Raw genomic sequence first — 25,594 nt, 5'->3', positions numbered from 1 at the left:
ATAAATGGTGAGAATCGTTCAGCATGTGGGCTGCAGCAAGCAGGATTACTGCGGAGTCCTGTATGAGGTTCGGAGGCGTCGAACATTGTACTAGCGTTGCATCACTGGAGCTGTGTTATGTAATGTTTGGGCTGCAGAGTGAGAGCTTCATGCCCTCCTTCAAACTGCCTTTAAATGGCTGTGCCCCCTCAGTCGCTGCCATGAATCAAACAGACACTTCTTAAAAGGAGTCACCACTGAGATGGGATATCCACTCCCTCTATTTCTTAATTAAAGTTCCCACTTTCTCCCTCCAGGCATGCGATGCAATCACCTCCTCCACTGCCTTCATCATGCTCTTCTCTTCCTCTCTTTAGTCATCCCTCACTCTCTTTCTTTCTTCTTTTTTAAAAACTATGTCCTGCTTCCTGCTGCTTTGTAAATGTTAGATCCTCTCTCAGGCCTGCTCTCATAGAGACACACATGTATTTGTCACACTGAAGCCCACAAGTAATTAACGTGCAGCCTGTGTATGTGTGTGTTCAGGTGGAGGGGGCAGATCATTTAGTAAATAGTTTAACTGAAAATATTAGAATAAAAACACTTATTTTCCATAAAAAGTTCAATACTGCTGTAAATCACTGTTACTGTTGTAGCTGCAGCTCATTGACAGAGGCAGATATGTCATACAGTGGTTCCCACCATATTTGTTGGAACCCCCTTGAAGTGTGTTTACACCTGTAGCTTGGTTCTCACTGTGTTTTCTTACCATACAGCACCCTTTGTATGGCATCAAATGATCATGTTTTTGTAAATGTCCTCCAGAGTTTATAGATTGGTGCACACCGAGGTTCAGATGAAACCAACCAGATCTGAATGATCTAACCAAACTCACTAAAACATCAGGCTGATTTTAAACCTTTGCCTTCTTTTTTTTTTGAAATACTAGCTTTGAACTTTTACCTCTTGTCTGTTTACCCTTATGTTTTATTAAAGGTGTTACAAACCACAGAGTATCAGAACTGCTGGTTTTATCTTTAGCTTGCCTCACTGTTATAAAATATGTACAGAGTTTCTTCCCTTTTCTTTATTTTGAAGCCCTTCTTTGTCTTTGCAGTGAAATCAACCGCCTGGACCTGGGTCTGACAGTAGAGGTGTGGAATAAAGGGTTAATCTGGGACACCATGGTCGGCACAGTGTGGATTCCCCTCCACAGCATCAGACAGTCAAACGAGGTTTGCCGTTAACCACCACTAGCAGAAATGCTTAAGTGATAGTTGAACACTCTTCACTTAGTTTATACTTATAGTGACAGCGCTGTCACTGGTGGGCTCTTCATGTATTCTTACTGTCGTTTGTGTGTCTTTCTGTCCACAGGAAGGTCCAGGCGAGTGGCTTACACTGGACTCTCAGGTCATCATGGCTGATAATGAGATCTGTGGCACCAAAGAGCCCACTCTGCACCTGGTGCTGCTGGATACACGCTTTGAACTGCCTCTAGGTGTGAAATCTATATTCTTGTCAGACGAGAATATGGAACTATAGAAGATCATCAGACCTGTAGGCAAAGAGGGAGATGGAGCAAATAAATTATGTGTGTGTGTAAATATTCGCAGCAAACAGTGATATATGAACACCAATAAGCTCTGACTGATTAATTAGGCTGACCTACTTTTGGGTGATAGGTTTGCAGAGCTGTGAGTGTGTTATTTGTGTCTGGCAGTGCAGTGTTTGTGTCTTTTCCTTCTGAGTGAGCTGTATCCCTCTTAGCATTGATTATGTGTCATTTTCATACTGTTTCCTCCTCTGCTAGTCAATAATGTACACCTGACTCCTTAGTTTTTGAAGCTGACCTATTTATAGGGATTTGGCTTTAGGGCTGTAAGTGAAAAGGCCAGTTTTCAATGTCACTGTATTGTGCTAACTACTTCAGCCAGACACGTCAGTAAATATATGTCTGAGCGTTGTTAAAAATGGACTTACAGATGGCTTGTTTTTCCATATGTTGTCATCATTAGGGTGGAGTGCGTGATGTAGAACAGAACTGTTTTAGTGCATAGGTAGGTAGAACCCCACTTTCTGTTACCTGAGTTTGTCTGGCTGGTTGTTCTCAGATATCCCTGAGGATGAGGCACGGTACTGGGCCAAAAAACTGGAGCAGCTCAACGCCATGAGGGACCAAGATGTAAGCTGTCACATCGTTTGATTTAATACCCCAGAATATCCTCACATTTTAGGAACAAGCCAACATGATTAATTAGCAGAATGTGTTACACGTTACAAGAGTTTCTCTACCTCCCGTGTATAGGCATAAAATTTCTAATTTCCCTGTTAATTACCAGCTAACCTCCTTCATCAGTGTGCATTTTTCATTTGTCCTGCTGCTCTCTGGTCCAGTACTCATACCAGGAGGAACAGGAACGTCCTCTCCGTGTACCGGGAACACAATGCTGTGAGTAAACACTCTGTTTGTACAAACCAGTTTGTGCTGGACAAGAAAATCATGTGTTCAGCTGTTGAGATGTAATTAGATTGCATTAGCTCAGCATGTGCATTATGTGTGTAACCACACATGGTTAGCTGTAGGTTAGAGGAGAAAGGGAGCCTGCATGGCTGCACTGTGAGGGATCAATGGTGTTATCAGATGTCCAGAAATGGACTCCTCCAGGACAGCTTTGCGATCCCTCTGTTGGCCCAGTCTGCAGAGCCTGCTGAACCAGCTGTCTGGGCCAGGTGGAGAGACTTGGAGGATCAGCGCTCGCTCTGTGCTCTCTTTCTATTTGCCAGCTCAGGCAAAGAACTTTGAAGTGTTAATGGCATAGATGCATGTTTACCTGTTAACATCAGTGCAATTCATAATCAATACTGACACCCTCCTCTTTCACTGCAGGCAACTGGAGTCTATGGGGAGACCAACAGAGTACGTACAGTTAAGACACACATTATCTAATGTATTGGCTGAGCAATCCATCATAGATTTGAAATGAAACAACATGTTTGCTTTCTTTGAGCTTCATTTTGAGGATGTAATGTGATACTATATTTAGGTAAAGAGGGAAGGCTTTCTACTGCCATCACTGTCCTGCTGCACTGTGTACGTCCTTCACTGTTAAAACATCCTCAGAGCTAAACTGCTGCTTCACCCACTGAAAGCTCTTGTTCCTTTGGTCATGCAGCTGATTTCCTCTATTCCTCTCTGTGATTTGAGCCTCCATCCTAAACTATAAATGTTCACTCTGATGCACAGACAATATTATATAGATGATGAAAATGCCTCAAAAGCTTTCAATGGTGCTGTTTCTTGCGCAGTAATATACCTGTGGTTGATCTAAAATAATTGGGTAAGCCTTGAAAACAGCTTGTAAAAAATGACCGTACACATATACTTTACTGCTTAAATGTATATGAACAACATTGAAATTTGCTGTTTCTACACATGTAATACATTATGTATATTTTTCCATGCAAAAAGAGACACCTATGTCTCTCGACCTTCCTGTTTCTCCCTTGTTGTGATTAGCAGATGGTCTTATATAAGTGCCTTTCAGACTCACCCACACAACTCCAGCGATTCATCTCAGGAAAGAGCAGGGGGTAATGATAAATGGTGAGCTGATGAAGTGAGTGAGGGAGAGAGAAAAAAAATGGTGAGACAGAGAGAGTGAGACATGTGCGGTGAAATGAGGAACAGAGTTTGATGCCTTTAATTAATGTTTACATGCCCAGACAGATGAAGATGGAGGTTTAAGTGGAGCACCAGCCGCCTCCGTCGGTGGCTTTCTGAGTGTGAAACATGATGACAGATAGTGATGAATGATTAATAGATAGCTGGTTTAATTTTTGACTGCTTCAGCACAGTCTGTCATTGCTTTCCTCTGGGATGTTAATCTTTGATCTATGGGCACCACAGAAAAGTAATGCGCCCCCTCTGTGAGCAGAGTGGATTTATGTTCAGTTATGGTGATGAGGCTTGGAGGGAGAGAGCTGATGGTGTTCATCATGTGTTTCATGTATGAGTGCACTCTCAATGACCTCCATGGGTCTAACTGGGGTTCAGATGTGGATCGCTGCCAGCTCATCTATTATCTGTAATTACCATAGATTGGTTCAGTGCTGATTGGAGCCTCTTATCTCAGTGTCACGTGGCAATTTTTCAGTTGACATCATCACTTTTTATGACATTTTTCCTCTTTCACCTGCTTAACATTTTCTTCTGCTGCTATCTAGATGAAGACCCAGACAGTGCTGTGGATGACAGAGACAGTGACTATCGCAGTGAGACAAGCAACAGCATTCCCCCTCCTTACTACAGCACATCACAGCCCAACGCGTCTGTCCACCAGTATCCCATCAGCCACCAGCACCGCAGCTCTAGAAGCTATTCTTACCCCCGCTCTGGTAACAGCCACGACCTTGACTACCACCACCAGAGAACAGTCAGGTATGTGTGACTGTGACAGACACAAATTATAATGCTTAAATGTAACATTTGAAAAAGTTGACATTTGAGGTGTGGATGATTAAAGCACGGCTCAAAGAAAACGGTGGAATGTCCACGTGTCTTCAGTGAAAAAGACCTACCCACGATTGAACACAGGTGGAAGTTCTCATGTGTCATTTGTGTGTTTTGAAGTCCCTCATTGCGTCCTACAGACCAAATTTCCCTTTCAGAGTTGTTTACAGTACTGTTACATTCTTAGCATTTATTGACGTATTTCTCAGACTTGGAATGAAAATATGCATCCATCCACCATCTTGCCTCATGAATTATTCAGGGTGCAATCTAATGGTCAATACTGCACATAAGATTAGCCGCCTGTGTGAGTGTATTGGACAGGGTAACCTCCTCTCTCCCTCTGTTCGGTGTTTGTGCTCGCCACTCCCTTCCTGTCTGTACTATCTCCTTCTCCCCCATCCATCCTCCTTCCTCTCCCTGCCTCTGTTCTGTTTTTAATAACCCCATTCATCAAGGACTATAAATACTTTTTTTCCCTGTTTGTTGCATTTCAGGTGGCTTGTTCTTTTTTCCTTTGTCAGCTTTCTGGAGCCTTCTCACCTTTCTGTTCTGCTCTATTTCTCGCTACTTGTCTGCTGTTATTGTATCTCCGCTGCTTTTCATTGATTAACCATCAGCATTATTCCTGGCTGCCCCTGTACATGTAGAAAATGTATTTAGAGCCCAATTGAGTGTGCAGGTCTAATACAGTCCTCTGCAAATATCTTGAGGTTAAATTTAATAAATTAGCACCTGGTCATCAGCATAATACAATAAAAACCTAAATGTCTGTATCCTCCTCTAGTCCTACTGGCAGCTACGCCTCATCTGCAGAGCTCAGTCGGTGCAGCAGTCAGCTGAGTGAGGAAGACTATGGTGGCGAATATGGTGAAAGAGACCCTTATGATGAGAACGACTCTTACCACTCCTGCCACTCCTCAGTCAGTTACAGTAAAGGCTCTCCAGACTGGGATCCAGATGAGACCCAAGGGGCTTACAGTGATGAGTGTGGCTACGGCAAAGATGGAGGAGAAGAGGCTGCTCTGTATGAGGAGGACGACGGAGGACTATATGAGGGGGAGGAGGAAGGCCTCTATGAGGATGAGGAGATGATGTACGATGATGAAGATTTGTACAATTTGGATGGGACCCTCAGTGAGGACATGGAGCCTCCGTTCACTCCTACTCCAACATCAGCTGCCCCCCCAGCACTTGATGTACCCGGCTCTAGACCTCCTTTAGAGAAACAGCCCTCCCTACACCAGCAGCAGCCTCCTACTCAAACACCTAACCAAGCAGCCAGCCAGGCTCATCCTCCTGGCATGGCAGCAATAGCACAGCCACCTTCTAGTCAACAAACAGCCCAACCACCTAAACAACCCCAAACACAGCCTCAGCCACAGCCAGCCCCATCTGCCACATCCTTCTTCTCAATGGCAAAACCTCTAACAGCTGCAGTCACAGGCCTGGCTTCTACTTTCCTGTCTTCCGTTCCCGCTGCCCAGCCTGCCCAGACTCACCCTCCAGCCTCAGCTGTATCTCAGCAGCACCAATCCGCTGCACCCAACTCTGTTCCTCCATCCCACCCGGCCACTATGGCTAATTCAGCCTCCAAGCCTCCCCCCACTGCCACAGGTGCGTCTTCCCAGCAAGCCCTATCTTCTGCACCACCCCAGTCCCACCTCAATGATCCTGCCAACACACAACCAGTTTCCCCTGAGGACCAGGCTCCCCAGCTGGAGGAAGACCTGTGGCTAGAAGAGGATATGATGCCACAGAAGGAGGCGCAGACACCCCCTGCACTACATGAAGAGAAGCTTCCCATGGAGCAGAATGAGGAGATTTTTGAAGAGAGCAGACCGATGACGCCAGTAGAAGAAACAGAGATGCCACCTGAGAGGTAGGAGTGAAGGTTGAAAGGGAATGAGATCAATGAACTGAATCAACAACAAAAATAGACCTGCAAAAATCAATAAGTCACAGCTGAAGTGTCAGATAAAGACATTTTGCTGAAAATAAAAAAGTATGCCTTTTGTTTTTAGTCCTCCTGTTATAGAGGAACCCAAAGAGCCAGTCGATCCAGCGGTCAGAGCCAAAGAGAACTGGCTGAGACTCTACAATAAAGTCTTGGACCAGCTTCGGGAGGTAAGTTCACCAATCATTCCTAGTACCAACTTTGGTTTGAGCTCCACACTCACTCCAGTCAAGTCCCAGGGCTGCAGGCCTGACTGAGCTCCACCCTGCAATCCTAAAAGAGTTCAAGAGACTAAAAGTGTCTACCAAGTCTTTGAAATATATATGTGTAGTGCATTATTGATGTGCAGAGACAGGGTGCATACAGTAACATCTTGGGTTCTATTTTGAAGGTATTTTTGCAAGACACCTGAAAGCACCCATAATGTGTTTCATATTCTATAATTGATATCTTCTGGTTTTCTTAAAATAACAATACTGCTCAGAGTGCGAATGTTTCATTTTAGTTTGGGTGCAGCACCACACCACTGCTTGACAAAAGTAGCTGTATGCCTTTAGTTTTGCTTGATCAATACTCACTTGCATATTTTATTTGCATATTACGTTGCTGTTCATTATGTTTTTTTTTAATTCAGTTGTGCAAAGAATTAATCACTTGCTTCAATGTTTATGTTGATGTATGTCACGTTCCGTTTTGTTTTTTTTGTGCATTTGGCTTCCTTTCTCCCGTGTTTATCTTTTGTTTGTTTGTTTGTGCCGATGCACTTTGTTTTCTTTCCAGTTTCATGTCATTGCCATAGTGACACTCACATGCACTTTTCTCGGCCATCATTGGAGCATGCTGACAGGTAGGTACAAGCTGAACGATTGCTGTAAATCCTCACTGTCTATGAACAGGCACCTTCACATTGTTCATCCATCTTCACAACAATTTGACCTTTGCTGTTGTAACATGCAAGATCCGTCCACATTTATTTATGGTCCACTGTATTTTTGCATAGTTACACAAACAAGAACATTTACTGACACACTGTTTGCTTAATTATAAGTATTTGTAAATATCATCACCTTTCTCCTAGCATAGTATCCCTCTTTTTTCACTTCCACACACAGTGACTCCTAAATAGGCCTGATAATGCTGCTTTGTTATCATGCAGCCTCTTTCATAAAGTATATTTAAGATAGAAAAGGCTGCAGGGACATGTTCAAGATGCCCTTTTTCTTCTCTTGATATTCTTCCTCTCTCTCTCTCTCAGGCCCGTGGAGAGACCTCCAGCTCCCTGTGGTTTGGTAAAGGAGGGTAAGTGTTCACTTTCTCCTTCATCAAACGATAGATCAAATAAATGCAATAACTTCTTAAATTTAATTCAGTGGGGAAATCTGAAATGTTAGTCTGGGAATCCTCCGTTCATTTTCATTCTGATCTGTGACTCATTCTGCTTGTGGCATTTGGCCAGTAAGCATCAAACGACACTGGGCTGCCCTGACTTAGCTGGCAGGTCATTTGTAGATGAGGCAGACCTCAGAGTGGAACAGAGGCTGCATACTGAAGAAGTGTTAAGGTAGCCAAATAGAAACACCCAGGTGTGTGAAGTGTCATGCCCACTATTTGAGAAGAGGCAGCCTGAGTAATTCAACTCTGCAATGAAGCCCTTGAAAAGTCCTTGACAGGCTCAGCATTAGCAACCACTGAGATAAACACATTGACTCCTTAAGTAGGAAAACTTCACAGTATGTTATTTTGATGATAGAATAGTTTAAATGAATGTTCATACTTTTCTCACCCAGAATGGGAGGTGCACTCTACAGTATTGACAGCATGCCTGACCTTCGCAAGAGGAAGGCCATTCCTCTTGTCAGAGATCTGGTGAGAAACAACACACATGCAGAATATACTGTACACCACTGCCATGCTTGATTAGTTTATGTATTAACTGCATGCTTCACGGTGCTGCTGTTGTTAGTGTTTATGTAATTATAGTAATTAATCACTTCAGTTAACAGAGGTCTCTTCCAGAAGTTGGCACCTATGAGTCAGATTAATAGGATTGAGCATGCATACACACTTCACTAAGTGTTTATCATCTTTTTTTGTCTCCTTAAACTCTCCTCCTGTGTTTCATCATTAGGCAATGGTGAGTATTTGTTAATCTCAACAAAATTATATATAATACATATATATATACCTGTCATTATAGTTTACATTCAAACATTCATCTGTTTGCGTCTGTCTTTTCAGTCTCTAGTGCAGAACTCACGTAAGGCTGGAATCACCTCAGCCATGGCTTCTACTACTCTCGGCAATGAAGAGTTGGTGGGTTGACTCTTCTTATTTTTTTCAGTCTCTCTCTTCCAACATTTAATCACTGCTGTGATCTAACTCTTGTTTCTTTTTGTGGTACTTGCAGAAGAGCCATGTGTATAAAAAGACCCTACAGGCTCTGATCTACCCCATCTCCTCCACAACACCACACAACTTTGAAGTGTGGACAGCCACCACCCCCACCTACTGCTACGAGTGCGAGGGGCTGCTGTGGGGCATCGCACGCCAAGGCATGCGCTGCTCTGAGTGTGGCGTCAAATGCCATGAAAAGTGCCAGGATCTGCTCAATGCTGACTGTCTGCAGAGTAAGTTCACAGCCGGTTTTTGCGCACATGACTAAACATATAAATCTATACTTACACAGGTCTGCGCACACCTGGGCCTCCACGCAAATCCAGAACTATTTTAGCTCCTCCTCTGCATCCTTCTGCCCGATTGACATCCCATTATTCTTGTCCTCTATCCACTCTCACTTTCTCCTCCCTCTTCCTTTCCAATTTATCTCCTGAGTAATGTGCTGTCATAGCCCTGCCTCTTTCCCCTCTCTCCTACACATAGCCTTTGCATCCATGCTGCTTTGTCTAATTCTGCTCCACAAGGGGTGACTTATTCAATTCCCATACTGATTTTAGAGTCAGACTGTGCAATGCATAATTCATCTCTCTTCTGTGTCCAAAGACTTCTGTAAGATCTTGATGCCAAAAACATCTGTTGGAATTTTACACTCACTCAACTCTCTAAATCCTCCTTACCAGATCAGTCTTTAAGTAGATACAGTTTTTGCCACAATGTTGGGAGGTTTGGGGTTTGATCCCTGGCAAGGAGAAGTTCAAAATTGATCTGATGCTGTCTTAACTTGGCCTCAAAGAGGTGGATAAGCAGGAGATAATCTGCTGGGCCCATGGGGCCATATTGCTTGCATACATATTTACACAATCAACAATCTTGTTTCATCTGATCAGGAGCTGCAGAGAAGAGCTCCAAGCACGGGGCAGAGAACCGGACCCAGAACATCATCATGGTCCTGAAGGACCGCATGAAGATCAGAGAGAGGAACAAGCCAGAGATCTTTGAGCTGATCCAGGAAGTGTTCGGCCTTGACAAAACAACACACGGCACTCAAATGAAACAGATCAAGCAGAGTGTGCTCGATGGGACGTCTAAATGGTCAGCAAAGATCAGCATCACAGGTAAGTTTAATTAATTTGATTAAAAAGACATCCTGTCAGCTGACAAGGTCTCTATGTAAAAGTCTTCCTGTCTCTTCCTCAGTGGTTTGTGCTCAGGGCCTTCAGGCTAAAGACAAGACAGGCTCCAGCGACCCTTACGTCACTGTTCAAGTTGGGAAAACCAAAAAGAGAACCAAGACCATCTATGGCAACCTGAACCCTGTTTGGGAGGAGAGCTTCCACTTGTGAGTACAGTAGGAAACTGTTTCAACAGTTTTTGGGTGACTACAAACTCTTCACAAGATGTTTCTCTGCAGTGTAGTTATTAATTTCTGTCTTCGCCTCTTCCAGCGAATGCCACAACTCATCTGACCGCATCAAGGTCCGTGTGTGGGATGAGGACGACGACATCAAGTCTCGCGTGAAACAGAGGTTCAAACGTGAAAGTGATGATTTCCTGGGTCAAACCATCATCGAAGTCCGCACTCTGAGTGGGGAGATGGACGTGTGGTACAACCTGGGTGAGTTTTTGTGAGAGATGAGATCAGAGAAGGCAGAGAAAGTGTTGCAGATGGAACATGTTCCATCCATCTAAGGAGGCATGCATATCTTATTTTTATGTGACAGATAAGAGAACTGATAAGTCTGCTGTTTCGGGAGCTATCCGGATGCACATAAGTGTGGAGATTAAAGGAGAGGAGACGGTGGCTCCTTACCATGTCCAGTACACCTGTCTGCATGAGGTCAGTCTGACTGCACATCTGCTGGAAATGTCTCTATTTGCATTATACAACACTGATAGTCAACACTGATAGTCCAATATAATTACAGTCAGCATAATTATGAGCTTCACATTAACACAATCAGTCACTTTATAAATTCTGTTTATAGCTGAGCCATTTTTATCAATATATTTGAACATGGATCTGCACTATTTTTACAGTTTTATGTGCAATCCTTTTAAAATCATCTTTTCATCGGGCTGATTAGATGTGTATTTTTGGGTTCATTTTTGCTTTCAGCATCTGTTCCAGTACACCACTGAGGAGCAAAATAGCGGTGTAGTAAAGATCCCTGACGCCAAAGGAGACGACGCCTGGAAGGTGTACTTTGAGGAGACGGCTCAGGAAATTGTGGATGAGTTTGCAATGAGATACGGAGTGGAGTCCATCTACCAGGCCATGACGTAAGCACCACCAGCGAACACATTATTCAATCACACAGGAGCAAGTGAATGTCCTCAATGTTCTTTTTATCACCTCCAACCTGCAGACACTTTGCCTGCCTGTCCTCTAAGTACATGTGCCCAGGAGTGCCAGCTGTGATGAGTACGCTGCTTGCCAACATCAATGCCTACTATGCCCACACCACCCAGTCCTCCAACAATGTCTCTGCATCAGACAGATTCGCTGCATCAAACTTTGGCGTGAGTGTACATTTTGACACACTTTTTCTTTCAATGTGACAACACAAACTCTTAAAAACTAAGTAGCTCTTGAACTAGCTCTTACTCTGCCTGGGGCTGTGGATGGAAGTTTAACATGTCCCTGCTTACTTTGCCAAACTTCCAATCAGATAATCCCTGTTGTTCCGCCTTAGGTTTGCATAGTCAAATGGAAAAAAATGACTAACAGTTGTGTATTTGAGAGGTTTGTTCTGTTTTTGTAACTTTTCACATGTAGAAGGAGAGGTTTGTCAAACTGCTGGATCAGCTGCACAACTCCCTGAGGATTGACCTGTCCATGTATCGGGTACTGACTGCTGCCTTCTCTTCTTTTAGAAAAATGAACTAACAATTTTATGTACTGCTCTCATGAGGGCAGCTGTATGGACACTTTATCTCACTTTAAGATTCGAGAGCTTCAATTTTCAATCGTTTTATTCAAATTTTCTGGCTGTGCTTTCAGAATAACTTTCCTGCTAGCAGTCCTGAAAGACTACAAGACCTTAAGTCCACTGTTGACCTGCTGACGAGCATCACTTTCTTTAGAATGAAGGTAAGAAAATTCTCTCAGCTTTCTTTTCTTTTTATTTCGTTTCATTTTGTTTGCAGTACTTTATGGAAAACCTTATCCAAACTAAAGTTTGTGTGTGTGTGTGTGCCTGTGTATGTGACAGTGTAAATGAATTGTGGAGAAGTTTACATCGAAATTCTGTCTTGGGTTTTATTCTGAATGACATCCTGCTGAGACAGTTGGAGTCTGATACACACTCTGAGGAGTTTCTGCTTTAGCCATATGCTGTGTAATGTTTGTGTTCAGGTCCAGGAGCTGCAGAGTCCCCCCAGGGCGAGTCAGGTGGTGAAGGATTGCGTAAAAGCCTGTCTTAACTCCACCTACGAGTACATTTTCAACAACTGCCATGACCTCTATAACAGGGAATATCAAACAGACCCTGTAAGTTTGTGTGTGTGTGTGTGTGTAGATGTTTGCTGTGTTCACTGTGCTATGACAAAGAAGTTCTTGATGGATGCAGCTGTTAAGTTTCCATAACTTCTTTGTCTTCTGCAGTCAAAAGCAGTCCCCCCAGATGAGCAGGGACCCAGTACCAAAAACCTGGACTTCTGGTCAAAACTCATCACACTCATTGTCTCCATCATAGAAGAGGACAAAAACTCATACACTCCATGCCTTAATCAGTGAGTTTGAGCCCATAACATGGGTCTGATTTCTCAGCTATATCACAAAATGGCACTGAGGACTTTTTTAAGGAGGCTTTATGTAACATTTTGAAAATGGGAGGGGCTTGTATTTTAAACCCTTTTAATTTATTAGTTGTATTTATGACTAATATGAAGACATTGCACCAGTTTTGTAAAACAAAGAGGATAATTTATTTGGTAATTTCAGTTTTCTGTGGTGTAATTTTTGTCTTTGGTATCATGCAGAGGAGGCACTGATGGAGTTATATAACAATGAGTGGGGTTATTCTGTTAAATAATACAGTGCTAAGAGTGGCTACAGAGCTCAGCACCCTGATGTCTCCTATAGGTTTCCCCAGGAGCTCAATGTGGGCAAGATCAGCGCTGAGGTCATGTGGAACATGTTTGCACAAGATATGAAATATGCGATGGAGGGTATGTTTTGATGTTGTAATAGTAAAATGCGAAAAGTTATGCCTGGTTTTTCTTCTCAGCTTCTGCCCAAACTTGAAAAACTGCCCGGCTGACACTTAAGGACGCAAGGGACAACTCAAAATTCTCTTCTTTTCCTTTATTTAGAAATCAGTCTGAAGAGATAATAGGTTGATAACCTTTAAAAATAAAACAAAAACCCAATATTACATATTTTTAAACCAACACAACACAACAGGACTTAACTAAAAAGCATAGCAATGTAGCTCTAATTAAACAAATAAACAATCTTCATTATTAAACATTCAAACTTAAATTTTCTATATGCATTTATCTGCTTATTAAGTCCAGTCTTTACCAGTTGTGTCGTCAGTGTCTTGCCTTAAGCTGAGCGAGTTGTTGAGGTGAGGGTCTGCTGACAGGTCTGTGTGTCTTCCTTTGTTCTCAAACATTTCCTTGTGAGTAGCAGGCCAGAAGAAACCTACTACAGGAAGTGGGATTCAGGAAGTCCAGCAGTCAATACAAACCCCCACTGCCCCCTGCAGGTTCGGAGGCTTTGTGTGAGACACTTTAATGTCTTGGGTGGAAACTGACATGACACCTCCCACTTGACCTCCTGATTTTTTAATCCAGGGAGGTCACAAGAGCTGTGGATGTGTATCATCATTCTTGATGTCTTTGTCTTGTTCTTCCGCGGGTATTAGGACGATGACACGTCTGATGTCTCTATGCAGAACTGTAGCAGGGATCTTTGTAGGGAGTTTCTTTTCTTTCTTCTTTTGGCCCTGTTTCACAGTTGGGACTGGATAACTGGGGAAGGTTCGGACCTGCACATCCCTGACGATTCCCTTTTTGTCAGCGTTAACACTGACTACTCTGCCGAGTTTATATTGACCCCTCAAAGTATTTTGGTCAGCCAACCACACAACATCTCCCACCGCCACATTTCTGTGTGATGTGTGCCATTTACTTCTGATGAACAGATTTGGTCCAGCTAACTGACTCCATTTCCTCCAGAAGCGGTCAACTTCAGTCTGGATGGCTCTTAATCTTTTATAGGGGTAGCCTTCGAACTCAAAATTCCCTAGATCTCCTTTAGGTCCAGTTCTCCCAAGCAGAAGGGAATTTGGGCTGATATAAACTCTACAGTCCTCACGGCTCTGAGTTCTAGCATCTATGGGTCTTTCATTGGCAAGGTTAGCAGCCATGTAGAGAAAGGTTTGGAACTCACTCCATGTGAAGCATCCATCTCCTCCCAGGTTATGCAGAGCACGTTTCACTGTGCGAACAGCTGCTTCTGCAGCTCCATTCCTGTGAGGGGAATCAGCAGGGTGAATTTTCCAATTCCATTCTGTTCCATGTCTGGATGCTTCATCTTCAACTTCTGATCCTTGCAGTTGGTTTAGAAATAGATAGAGGTCTCTGAGAGCAGGTCTGGCCCCCACAAAGTTCCTCCCAGGATCTGACCACAGTTTCTTTGGATGCCCTCTCAGTGCTGTAAATCTCTTATAGGCCAGCAGGAAACTTTCAGATGATTGGTCCCTGACAACATCTGCATGTAGAGCTCGGGATGCCATACAGCAGAAGATGATCCCCCACACCTTCAGCTTTACCTTTTTCCTCACCTCATCCTTCACTTCATAAGGGCCAAATAAATCCACAGTTGTGTATTCAAATGGTCTGGTTGGGGTTATCCGCTCAGGTGGGAGGTCACTCATGATTTGTTGACATTTTTTTGCTCTGGCTTTCCTGCAGGTCACACAGTTGTTTACAATCTTCTGAGCTACTTTCCGGCCTTTTACTATCCAGGCTCTTTTCCTTGCCCGCAGCACTGTGCCTGCGATCTCTTCATGGTTTGCACTGTGGGCTTCTTGCATTAGAAGAGTGGATAACCATGCATCATGAGGTAAGATTGGTACTGTGGTCCTCTCATCATTGAAGATCTGAAACCTTCCTCCACAGACCAAGAGTCCTGTTTCTGCATCTCTGTACACAGCAAGCCTGTTGAGGGTGGTGTCTTGAAAGGTTGAACCTTCTTGGGCTGCAAGAAAGAGATCTCTTTCTGCATTCTCACACTCCCTCACAGTAAGCCCAGCTGGTTTGGTTGTGGATTTTACCTCAGTGGACATTTCCTCCCACTTTAGCTTATTTGAAGCTGTGGTTGAGTTCATCAGTACCATTTTCCACTTGTTTGCAGCTCTCCATACCCAGGCAATAACTCTGACCAACTTGGTTAAGCTGCTGAATTTCTTTACATCAATGAGTTTTGTCACTGCAGAGCCAGCTGGTGGTCTTTGGATCTGAATCCTGGATTCACCTCCGTCTGGACTGTGTTGAAGCACATCGGGATTTGGCCCAGCTCTGTCAGATGGCACATCACCCTGATTTCTTCTAACCTGTGATCTGGTCAGTGCTGCTGAGAATGATTTTCTCTGGAGCTTGTCTATGCCTTCCTTGGCATAGGCCGCAACTTCTTTGGCAGACTTTTTCGGCCACTTTTCCACAGTTTGCTTTAGAAACTCTGGTCCATTCTGCCACACAGAATTCTCCTGTAAGTCCCTTGGCGCTGCACCTCTTGTTATGATGTCTGCAACATTGAGGTCCCCTGGAATCCACCACCAGTCATCAACAGAAGCAGATTTTTGAATTTCTCCAACTCTGTTTGCAAAGAAGGTTTGATACCCATAACTGTCTCTTTGGATTGCTCCTAACACAGTTTGACTGTCCAGCAGATGGAGCCATTTCTCAATTTCCATCCGACTGTGCTTTTCAATGTATCTCCTGAGGCGAACTGCATAGACAGCTCCACAGATCTCAGCCTTGACCGGTTCACCCTTCTGATCGAGTGGTGTGAGCTTTGCTTTAGACTCGACCAGTCTGACTTCAACACCTTGCACTGTCTCCCATCTGAGGTACACAACAGCTCCATAACTCTGGTCACTTCCATCAGAGAATGTTACTCCCCATGGCTTTCTGATCCAGTCAACTGGTGTGAGGCTTCTGTGAAAGGTGATTTGACTGAGACATGTGTACTCCTCAAACAGCTGGATGGCTTCCTCCCTCAATTTCTCAGACAGCGGTTTGTCCCAGGTGTCTCTGGTTGCATTGCCTCCAGCCTCTTGGAACGCTCTCCTGACTAGAATGGCACCCTTTTGTTTGACAGGTGTAACAAGACCTATTGGGTCATACAGGCTAGCTACTTGGCTTAGCAGTTGTCTCCTAGTTAGTGGGTTAGGAGTGTTGTTTTTTACCTCTTCTCCAAGGAGATTTTGGCCAACTCTCATTTTCTTTTTCCTCTTTGAGAAATTTATTGCAGTCATTGGGTACAGTTTGTCACTTCCAACAATGTAGCCAACTCCTAAGGCTTTGTTGTCTTCTTCCCTCCTTTGGTTTGGGAGGAGGAGTATTTTGTCTGGTGATGCTTCTGGCATGGCCTCCTTCCTCCCACTTTGGCCTGACCGAACCCAGGGCCTAAGGAAGAACCCGCCTGCCTCCAGGATCTCCTCAACTCTTTTAGTGGTCTCAACCAACTTTTTCAGGTTATTGTGGGAAGTAAGGACATCGTCAACATAAGAATCCTCTTCTAGGATCCTGCATTCTTCTTTTAAGTGAGCAAACATAGGCAGTTTGGCAGTCTCCCTCATGGCCAGCTGTGCAATGCACCCTGCTGGTCGATCGCCAATGTTAACTCGGGTGATGGCATATTCCTCAATCTCACCATCTTCTGTGTCTCTCCAGAGAAATCTGTGAAGATGCATTTCCAGTTCTTCCAACCACACAGAATTGTACATTTTCCTGATGTCCCCGAGTGCTGCATACACACCTCTTCTGAACCTAAGAAGCACTGCTCGGATTGGATTTAGGACATCAGGTCCTTTCAGCAGGAGGTCGTTCATGCTGCGTCCTTTAAATTTCTGGCTGCTATTCCATACAAGGCGCACAGGTGTTGTGACAGAATGGGGGTTTGGCGCCACCAAGTGACTAACATACCACACAGGCCCTTTCCAGTTGGAAATGGTCTCTTTGGTGAGCTTCTTTGCTGCTCCTCTTTCCACCATCTCATGGACTTGAGCCCCATATGCCGCTTTCCATTCTGGCTCTCTCTTGAGACGCTTCTCTGTTCTTAGAAAGGTGGCCTCCACTCCACTTCTGTTGTTGAGTAGGGAGGCTGGATCTTCTATCCATGGATACTTTGTATCCCAGTGTGGTTTACTGCTGTGAGCATCTGCTTTGACATAGGTGAGCCCTTTTCTGATTATTTCCAGCTCTCTCTCTTCACTTAATGTCATTTCCTTGCCTCCAGGCTGACAGTTACCGCACCTGCACCCTCCGCACTTTGGTTCGCATGCCGCTCCAATGCTGTCCCATCTCCACCAGTCAAGAAATACTCTGCCAGCAAGTGTGTTCTTGGTTTCAGCTTTGAGTTCTTCAGTTTCAGTGAGCTCTTGGTATTTTACTGCTGTGGTTCTCATAGATCGGGCAAAGTGTGTTTCAGATGTGCATGCAGTCATGTCAACTTCCTCAAAGAGATCTGGATGTGCTCCACCAACAGTCTTCCCCAATGGGCCCTCCCATAGGACAAGGTCTCCAATCACCTTCACTCTCTGTGGAGCCAGTCTTCCTTCACGGTGACTGATCAGCAGTTCAATGCGTGTTGGTCTGCGCAGGTCTTCCAGGCTGACTTCTGGGAAGAGTTTTTGGAGTTGCTTTGGTTTGATTGCTTTGTGCACCTTTGCAATATCATCCAAGCCATAGCAGACGAGCTCATGAGCTCTTTCTGTACCTGTGGGTGTCTTGACCCTCACCCTGAGCAGATACCTTCTGGTCCTCACCTTCATAGCCATTCCACCGACCCCATGGACGACCAGAGTAATCTTCTCACTGCGTAGATTTAATCTTCTGGCTGCTCTGTGGGTGATGTAGTTAGTGTCTGATGCCAAGTCTATGAGTGTTCCAATCTTCTGTCCTGCATTGGCAGTTACCTCCAGCAGCATCAGAATGACTGGTAGCTCACTTAGCTCCATCACATCAAGCCGGTTCTTCTCAGTGCAGTGTGTTTTCCCAGTGATGTTAGTGAAAGCTCTTCGAAATCTTTCCGCCATCTCTGGGGAGAGTTCAGACACAAATTTTTCCTGCTCTTCTGTAAGTTTGTGCTTACTCACACTTGACTTCGGTGCTCTGTCCGTTTCACTCTTCTTAGAGTCCCCTCTCCGGCAAAGAAAGAAATGGTGTGCAGGACCTCCTTTCCTACAGTTTCGATTTCTACACAGGTAAGTATCTGTACACTCGTCATCATCTTCATGACATAATAGGCACCTTTTGCATGCTCCCAGTTTCTCCACAGCATCCAGCTTTTCATTAGGCTTCAGTTCTTTGAACCGCTTGCAAAAGAAAATCTTGTCTCTGTGCTTTTCATCTCCACAGACAACACATCCACCTTTTCTTGTGGAACGAGTCGAAGCAAACTTCTTCTCTGTGTAAGCAGGTTTTTTATCATTCCTCTCACCCACTCCAAGCTGCTCTAATTTTTCCAGAATTCCTTCTTGAGTTTTCAGGAATGTGAGGAGGCTATCAAAGTGATTGTCTGGTGTGACACCATTTGCTGGGTTGACCATGAATACAAGCCAGTCCTTTTTCATGTTGTCTGGTAGCTTGCTCTCTATAGCTTTGATGACCAGAGGGTTCTTGAGGGCTCCTGAATTTCCAAGTTCTGTGAGATCACTGAGGGCCTTCTCTACAGATTGGATCAAGTCAATTGTCTTCCTTGGCTGGTTTGACTTCAGGACAGGAATTCTCTCCAAATCCTCGATTATCTCCAAGGTAATTGCAGATTTGTTCCCATATCTGTTCTCGAGCACCCTGAACATGTCTTCAGCAGTATTATACGTGGACAACCGCAGGTCTCTACTTATCTTCTCTTCAACACTGTCTAAGAGCTGGATCTTCTTTGCTTCAGCTGAGCCAGTGGGCTCCCCCTGCCTTTGCAGACTCTCCCAGTCTCTCTTCCATCGATGGAAGTTCCTTCTGAATCCAAGGAATTTGGGAAGGCTGATAGGCCGGATTTTTAGTAGTGCTTGCTGACCTGGCTGCCCAACTTGTAAAGGTGTCTCATTGATCGTTTCTCGTCTCTCCCCTTCTGCAACTCTTTGTGCTATGAGGAATTCTGCCTTTCTGGCCTCAAGCTTATTATAGCATGTCTTCAGCCCCTTCACTCTGCCATCCAGACTTGCCTTCTCCTCCTCTGAAATCCATATTTCCCAAACTGTAAGGCATGCAGTTGCATCTTGGACCAGTTTCTTTGCACCATCCAGACGTAGCTCATAGCCGTCTTTGTTCACAGCAGAAACTGGAATTACATGAGCTCTTTCACAGGCTGCTTCTGCTTCCTGGATAGCAGACTCCACCTCCTCTTCTCCGTATCTGGACCAGAGGTTGTGTTGGACTGCCCTTTTAACTTCTTCCAGTCTGGCCTCGCAATCCTTCATTGTCCTCTCCAGATCTGCCTGCAGCTGTGTGCTCAGTTTAGCTTCTCTGCCCTCCTCTTCAGCTTCCGCAATATCTGCCAATAGGCCAGTCCAATAATCATCATTTACTTCACTGACCTTCCTGGCATGAGAGGTTAGTATCTTGAACTCCTCTTGTAGTTCAGTCTTCGTCATGTTAGCAGCAGCCCAGCTCAGGTAGTTCGCTTGTTTTGTGAAGGCACCTTTAGCTATAGTCCTTTCTCGCTTTAGCTGCTTCACTCCCTTCCCGAGAGCTTCCTCCGCCATTGTTGCTAGTTACTTCCCCCGACGTCGACAGTTTCTTAAGGCCTTTAATCCTCCCTGCCACGTGGTTATCAACTGTCAAGTTATGCCTGGTTTTTCTTCTCAGCTTCTGCCCAAACTTGAAAAACTGCCCGGCTGACACTTAAGGACGCAAGGGACAACTCAAAATTCTCTTCTTTTCCTTTATTTAGAAATCAGTCTGAAGAGATAATAGGTTGATAACCTTTAAAAATAAAACAAAAACCCAATATTACATATTTTTAAACCAACACAACACAACAGGACTTAACTAAAAAGCATAGCAATGTAGCTCTAATTAAACAAATAAACAATCTTCATTATTAAACATTCAAACTTAAATTTTCTATATGCATTTATCTGCTTATTAAGTCCAGTCTTTACCAGTTGTGTCGTCAGTGTCTTGCCTTAAGCTGAGCGAGTTGTTGAGGTGAGGGTCTGCTGACAGGTCTGTGTGTCTTCCTTTGTTCTCAAACATTTCCTTGTGAGTAGCAGGCCAGAAGAAACCTACTACAGGAAGTGGGATTCAGGAAGTCCAGCAGTCAATACAAACCCCCACTGCCCCCTGCAGGTTCGGAGGCTTTGTGTGAGACACTTTAATGTCTTGGGTGGAAACTGACATGACAATAAACCAGGGATCAGATGTGGATATTTTTTTAATGTGTAAATTATTTATGTAAAAAAAAAGCATGGCGTGTAGTGTCGGACTCTGCTCATTCTTTCATTCTCTTTTTATATTCAGAGCATGAGAAGCACCGCCTGTGTAAAAGTGCCGATTATATGAATTTGCACTTCAAGGTGAAGTGGCTCTACAACGAGTACTGCAAGGAGCTGCCCACTTTCCAGAAGCACGTACCTGAGTATCCAGCGTGAGTACTTTCTGAGTAGCTGCACAACTTATACATTCACGACTCTTCCACAAAGGTTTACGGTTACATTCTCTGTTGTCCAGCTGGTTTGAGCCGTTTGTCATCATGTGGTTGGACGAGAATGAGGAAGTGTCCAGAGATTTCCTCCATGGAGCCCTGGAGAGGGACAAAAAAGATGGGGTAACTGTGTTCATATATCCGCTGCTGTGACCAACAGCTTTTTGAAATAAAAATGTGGAGAAATGTCCTTGAGAATAAAGTAACAGGCAGTTATGTGAGACTAAAGTTAAAATCATATTTGGCTGAGACAGCAACTGAATTTATTATGAAAGCTTAAACATTGTTGCTACCTGTAGCACCCCCCCCCCCCCCCCCCCCCCCCCAAAAAAAAAAAAAAATGAAATAATGCATTTCTCATGCAAATTTAAAGCGTTCACATCATCTGTCCGACTCAGCATATTCTGGGCTGAGAAGAGCAGGCTGAGGGCCTCAGGGCAATCAATAATGACTCGATACCAAATGCAAGTGAAAAAACTTCACTGCGGAGAAGAGCAGATGCTGCTGCACAAGTCGATGTACGTGCACAGGCAGCTTCTCACACTGTCACGCCTGCATATCTGCACTGCAAAAAGGTCGATACACAGCAGCTGAAGAGTCTCCCTGCTCATATGTCAGCGATCCTTTGGGTCCAATTACTGTCGCCCGAGGCAGCTTCTGCTTCCTTGTGTCAGCGAAACAACAGTCCCCAGGCTCGATCGCATACTGTAACACTATTCACTTCTAGGCTAATAGCCGGGCTGTTAATGAGGGGCCTGTTCCCCATCATAATGCTCTGATCACTCTGGTCCAGAGGTATCACTTTGATTTCAGGCAGAGAGGGGTCGGTTTTATTGTCCCTGATGTGATACAGCACTGTGAACTTCTCCCATGGGTGTCCCCCTCAGGGACCCTTTGCTGTCAGTGTTCGTCATGCTCAGATCACTGTTCTGTAACATCAGCACCCACAAAGCTCCTTCTTATGATTTTCCCTGTGGTCCTGTTCCTTCTTCTCGCTCTGCAGTTCCAGGTCACGTCAGAGCACGCTTTGTTCTCCTGCTCGGTGGTGGACGTGTTCTCTCAGCTCAATCAGAGCTTTGAAATCATCCGCAAACTGGAGTGTCCTGACCCTCAGATTGTTGGCAACTACATGAAGAGATTCGCCAAGGTGACTTTCACCTGCTGATGCTCTGACAGAATGTCTCCTTTGTGCCAGACTTCTCACTGTGATTCTGTCTTTGTTCTCTTAGACTATCGGCAACGTCCTCCTGTCCTACGCTGACATCATCGCAAAGGACTTTCCAAATCATGTCAAGAAGGAGAAAGTGGTAGGTGTAATGTAATGCAAACATTTTTTGGGGAAAAGTAAATTTTTTGTCATTAAAACTGCCTTGGGTGCAGGTTGAGTTGGATAATTGTACTCTTCAGTGTAGTAGCTGTGTCCGCGTTGCAATGTTCAAAGTGAATTAGGGCTGTGTAATTAGCTGAATGTGGTATAGGCTCTGGAAAAAGTGGGCTGCACTCCCAGAGAGACCTGGGGTCCCCAGAGGAGCAGCAATCCTGAAAACTCTAGCTTCTCCTGCCCTGCATCACCAGGAGTGTTTTTGCCAAAGAAGCAATAAAAAGTGAAGAGGACTAACCCTGATTGATTACAATAAAAAGCGAGGAGCAGACAGAGAAGGGTGAGAGAGTGTGTGAAAAAAACACAAGTGTGTGTGTGGTTAATGATTTTTCTCTTTTTTTCCCAACAGCCATGCATTATAATCAATAACATCCAACAGCTCAGAGTACAGTTGGAGAAGATGTTTGAGGCCATGGGAGGCAAAGATGTGAGTTTCCAAACAAGCTGTTTTATTGTGACTGTGCTGACATGGCATGACACTGGACTCAAATCTTTTAGCTGAATGTGGAGGCCAGTGACTTCCTGAAGGAGCTGCAGAACAAATTGAACAGCGTCATGGATGACCTCAGCCGCATCTTTGCCGTCAGGTGGGCGTGTCACTCTTCTGCCTCAAACCGGTTTCTCCAACAGATTTTTAAACACCGACATGTTGGTTTTTTTGTGCAGTTTCCAGCCTCAAATTGAGGATAACGTGAGGCAGATGGGGGACATCTTAGCTCAGGTCAAAGGTCAGACAGTCCCAGCCAATGGCAGTGTAGTACAGGAGGCTGACAACGTCCTGCAGCCCATCATGGACTTCCTGGACAGCAAGTAAGCTTTGCAGCATCTTAAATTGTGATTAAAAACTGAATCAAAAGGCTTCATTCATTCAAGGCTTACAGGCACACACACACACAAACACACACACAACCTGAGTTTTTGCGCTGCATTTGTCTCCACTCCTGAGAAGGTTGTTTGTTTTTGTGTTCTAGCTTGTCGCTGTTTGCTAAGATCTGTGAGAAGACCGTCCTGAAGAGAGTGCTGAAGGAGCTGTGGAAACTTGTGATGAACACAATGGAAAAAACAATCGTGCTTCCAACACTTACTGACCAGACGGTAAGTCATTTAAAAACAAACATCCACTCTCCTGTCTTCACCCTTTTCCTTCATCTCTGCAGTGCTTTTTCATTGCTGTGGTTGTACATTAACACATCTATCCTGCCATTTCCCCATTCTCGCTCTTGGTCTTCTTTTCTTAGGTTATTGTAAGTATGTGTGTGTAGCCTTTGAAAGCATGAAGACACTATTTTTAACAGGAACCCAAACAGCACCCTCTGTGGTCTTTGTGACAACATGAGTCCCTGCAGTACCGACTGACTGCCTGTACACTTCAGCACTTACTCCTCTCCCTCTGTGGAAATTACTCACAACATGTAGCTTGTTTGTTCTAATTGTTTAAAATACAGTTTTCACTTAAATGTACATAATGGAAGGATTTTCCCTTCACTCACCTCTCACTGTGCAAATCGTCCTCACCTGCACATCTCTCACACACCGCTGCTGTTTTTTGTTTGTCTCTCTCTAATCACCAGTCTGCCCATCTCTCCTTCACAGGGCACTCAGATGATCTTCAATGCTGCTAAAGAGCTCGGTCAACTTTCCAAACTCAAGGTGGGGAAAACAGACAGCGACAACAACAATGCCTTAAAATGAGTGTGCACTACATTTCAGATACAGGTGTAGAGCTGACTGCTTTGCGTGTTCTGTCCTGCAGGAGCACATGGGCCGAGAGGAGGCCAAAGCTCTGACTCCTAAACAGTGTGCAGTAATAGAGCTAGCACTGGACACTATTAAGGTATGGTGTGTGTATGTGTGGTTGCTGAACATCAAAAACTGACACTCACACACGTCAATGGAGGAAAATTATAGCTGTCTTCTGTCTGCTAGCCATTCTGCTCTCTATAATATGTGTATCGTGTCTGTTTTACACAGCAATACTTCCATGCAGGTGGTGTAGGCCTGAAGAAAACATTCCTGGAAAAGAGTCCAGATCTGCAGTCTCTGCGTTACGCCTTGTCTCTGTACACACAGGCCACAGACAAACTCATCAGGAAGTTTGTCCTTTCACAGAACGCTCAGGGTACGAGTAACACAGCACACACTCGAACATAAAGTCACGAGGTGGGTTCAAAGAATTTCACACAAAAGTGCTTTCGGCTATCCTCAAAGAGCTCCGCTGCTTATTCTTTCTGTTACCATGTCTGGTGGAATTAGGTGGGATTATGGGATTAAATAAAATAACGTGCTTTCAGTGTTGTGAGGGAATGTTAATTCATCGCCTCAGTGACTTACAGTAGCTGGTTTTATGTACATACAGTATGGGATCTTTTTAATGCTGAATGTCTTTTGTCTCTCCTCAGTCCACGGAGGGAAAGGAGTCAGGTTCACAGCAAATGAAGACACACCACCAGAGAAAGGTACATGTCAGCCATGTTATGTAAGAGCTGCATCATCCCCAGCCTTTGCTCAGATGCCGCCAGTGTCATTAACCACCTTAGAGCTCCCTCTGCGTTTCTTACCTCCTCTTCAGTTTCCTGTTTGAGCTGCTTTTAGAAGCTGAGTAAGAAAAAGTATGACTCATGTTGTTGGACTATTAGAAACCTGTTGTGAATGTATACTGCAGGGACATGGAAAGACGATGTCCAAAACAACAGATACAGTGCAGCAAAGACTTGAGATCAGGATAAATAAAACTCATGGTAGCTGATGAAATTCAGTTTCTTTCAGGAAGTAAAGTCCCTTTTTAAGAGTTTTTTTAATTTCCCTTCACTATTAACAGTGTCTGTAATGAATTAGCAGCTAATACTGCATCACAGTGTGCTGTTTTCTCAGCATTTTTAACTGGCACACCCAGCCAAGTCCTGCTCATCTGATGATCAGAGAAAAGTGTGTGTGTCTCTGTAGCATCTGCATGTTTAAATTTAGCTCACAAAATGCTGATGCATCCCAGTTCTTCAAGCCATATATCTCAGCTGTGCTACATTGAAGACTGCAAAAAAAAACACACACACCGGCACCAGTCAACCACTGAGTGTGTCTTCACAGCGTCTGGAGTGGATGCAGTTGGCGAGGTGGTTATGAACGTAGACATTTTACCCCAGCCAAATGGAGAACATAAGATCAATGTCAAAGGTAAGTGGCAGAGAACATGGTGTCCTCTTGTCTCTCTCTCTTCTCTGTCCTCCTTTGTTCACCTACTTTCTCCCTGCAGTGGTGGCAGCTAATGACCTGAAATGGAAAGCACAGGGTTTCAGGCCTTTTGTGGAAATCTACATCATCGGCCCTCACCTCAGTGACAAGAAGAGGAAATTCGCCACCAAGTCCAAGAACAACAGCTGGTCACCAAAGTTCAATGAGAGCTTCCAGTAGTGAGTATCCTCTCAATAGATGAAGCCAAGCTGCCTTTCACACAAAATGGCATGGCACATTAAAGGCACAACAGTAATGTTT

The 25,594-nt window shown here is 44.4% G+C and overlaps 1 protein-coding gene and 2 long non-coding RNA genes across 4 annotated transcripts in view; 1 reads left to right on the top strand and 2 right to left on the bottom strand.

Moving 5' to 3' along the window:
• The window catches only part of LOC114450121 (protein unc-13 homolog A), a 34,157-nt gene that overhangs the window by 5,353 nt on the left and 3,210 nt on the right, over nt 1-25,594 (top strand). For both annotated transcript variants that reach the window (XM_028428073.1, XM_028428072.1), the window contains 38 exons: nt 1,097-1,214; nt 1,357-1,480; nt 2,094-2,164; nt 2,377-2,431; nt 2,870-2,899; nt 4,207-4,420; nt 5,280-6,374; nt 6,517-6,619; nt 7,705-7,748; nt 8,237-8,315; nt 8,578-8,583; nt 8,688-8,762; nt 8,857-9,076; nt 9,734-9,961; nt 10,044-10,185; nt 10,292-10,461; nt 10,568-10,683; nt 10,963-11,126; nt 11,213-11,366; nt 11,623-11,691; nt 11,848-11,937; nt 12,202-12,336; nt 12,451-12,578; nt 12,931-13,016; nt 20,541-20,667; nt 20,751-20,847; nt 21,728-21,871; nt 21,954-22,031; nt 22,455-22,532; nt 22,604-22,692; nt 22,772-22,915; nt 23,077-23,200; nt 23,699-23,755; nt 23,859-23,939; nt 24,077-24,224; nt 24,505-24,561; nt 25,190-25,276; nt 25,356-25,512. In XM_028428073.1, the coding sequence (XP_028283874.1) occupies nt 1,097-1,214; nt 1,357-1,480; nt 2,094-2,164; nt 2,377-2,431; nt 2,870-2,899; nt 4,207-4,420; nt 5,280-6,374; nt 6,517-6,619; nt 7,705-7,748; nt 8,237-8,315; nt 8,578-8,583; nt 8,688-8,762; nt 8,857-9,076; nt 9,734-9,961; nt 10,044-10,185; nt 10,292-10,461; nt 10,568-10,683; nt 10,963-11,126; nt 11,213-11,366; nt 11,623-11,691; nt 11,848-11,937; nt 12,202-12,336; nt 12,451-12,578; nt 12,931-13,016; nt 20,541-20,667; nt 20,751-20,847; nt 21,728-21,871; nt 21,954-22,031; nt 22,455-22,532; nt 22,604-22,692; nt 22,772-22,915; nt 23,077-23,200; nt 23,699-23,755; nt 23,859-23,939; nt 24,077-24,224; nt 24,505-24,561; nt 25,190-25,276; nt 25,356-25,512 (5,184 nt within the window). The remainder of the gene's footprint in view (nt 1-1,096; nt 1,215-1,356; nt 1,481-2,093; nt 2,165-2,376; nt 2,432-2,869; nt 2,900-4,206; nt 4,421-5,279; nt 6,375-6,516; nt 6,620-7,704; nt 7,749-8,236; nt 8,316-8,577; nt 8,584-8,687; nt 8,763-8,856; nt 9,077-9,733; nt 9,962-10,043; nt 10,186-10,291; nt 10,462-10,567; nt 10,684-10,962; nt 11,127-11,212; nt 11,367-11,622; nt 11,692-11,847; nt 11,938-12,201; nt 12,337-12,450; nt 12,579-12,930; nt 13,017-20,540; nt 20,668-20,750; nt 20,848-21,727; nt 21,872-21,953; nt 22,032-22,454; nt 22,533-22,603; nt 22,693-22,771; nt 22,916-23,076; nt 23,201-23,698; nt 23,756-23,858; nt 23,940-24,076; nt 24,225-24,504; nt 24,562-25,189; nt 25,277-25,355; nt 25,513-25,594) is intronic.
• On the bottom strand, nt 13,069-13,558 carry LOC114450125 (uncharacterized). Its single transcript, XR_003672039.1, has 2 exons — nt 13,372-13,558; nt 13,069-13,192 (listed from the first exon to the last, which is right to left on the bottom strand). It is a non-coding gene; the product is annotated as an uncharacterized LOC114450125 (long non-coding RNA).
• On the bottom strand, nt 19,880-20,369 carry LOC114450124 (uncharacterized). The gene is made up of 2 exons (XR_003672038.1): nt 20,183-20,369; nt 19,880-20,003 (listed from the first exon to the last, which is right to left on the bottom strand). It is a non-coding gene; the product is annotated as an uncharacterized LOC114450124 (long non-coding RNA).

The sequence above is a fragment of the Parambassis ranga genome, chromosome 17 (genome assembly GCF_900634625.1).
Source record: "Parambassis ranga chromosome 17, fParRan2.1, whole genome shotgun sequence".
NCBI lineage: Eukaryota > Metazoa > Chordata > Actinopteri > Ambassidae > Parambassis > Parambassis ranga.
The sequence above is the reverse complement of the archived record's forward strand: the minus strand, read 5'-3'. Positions and strand labels throughout refer to the sequence as shown.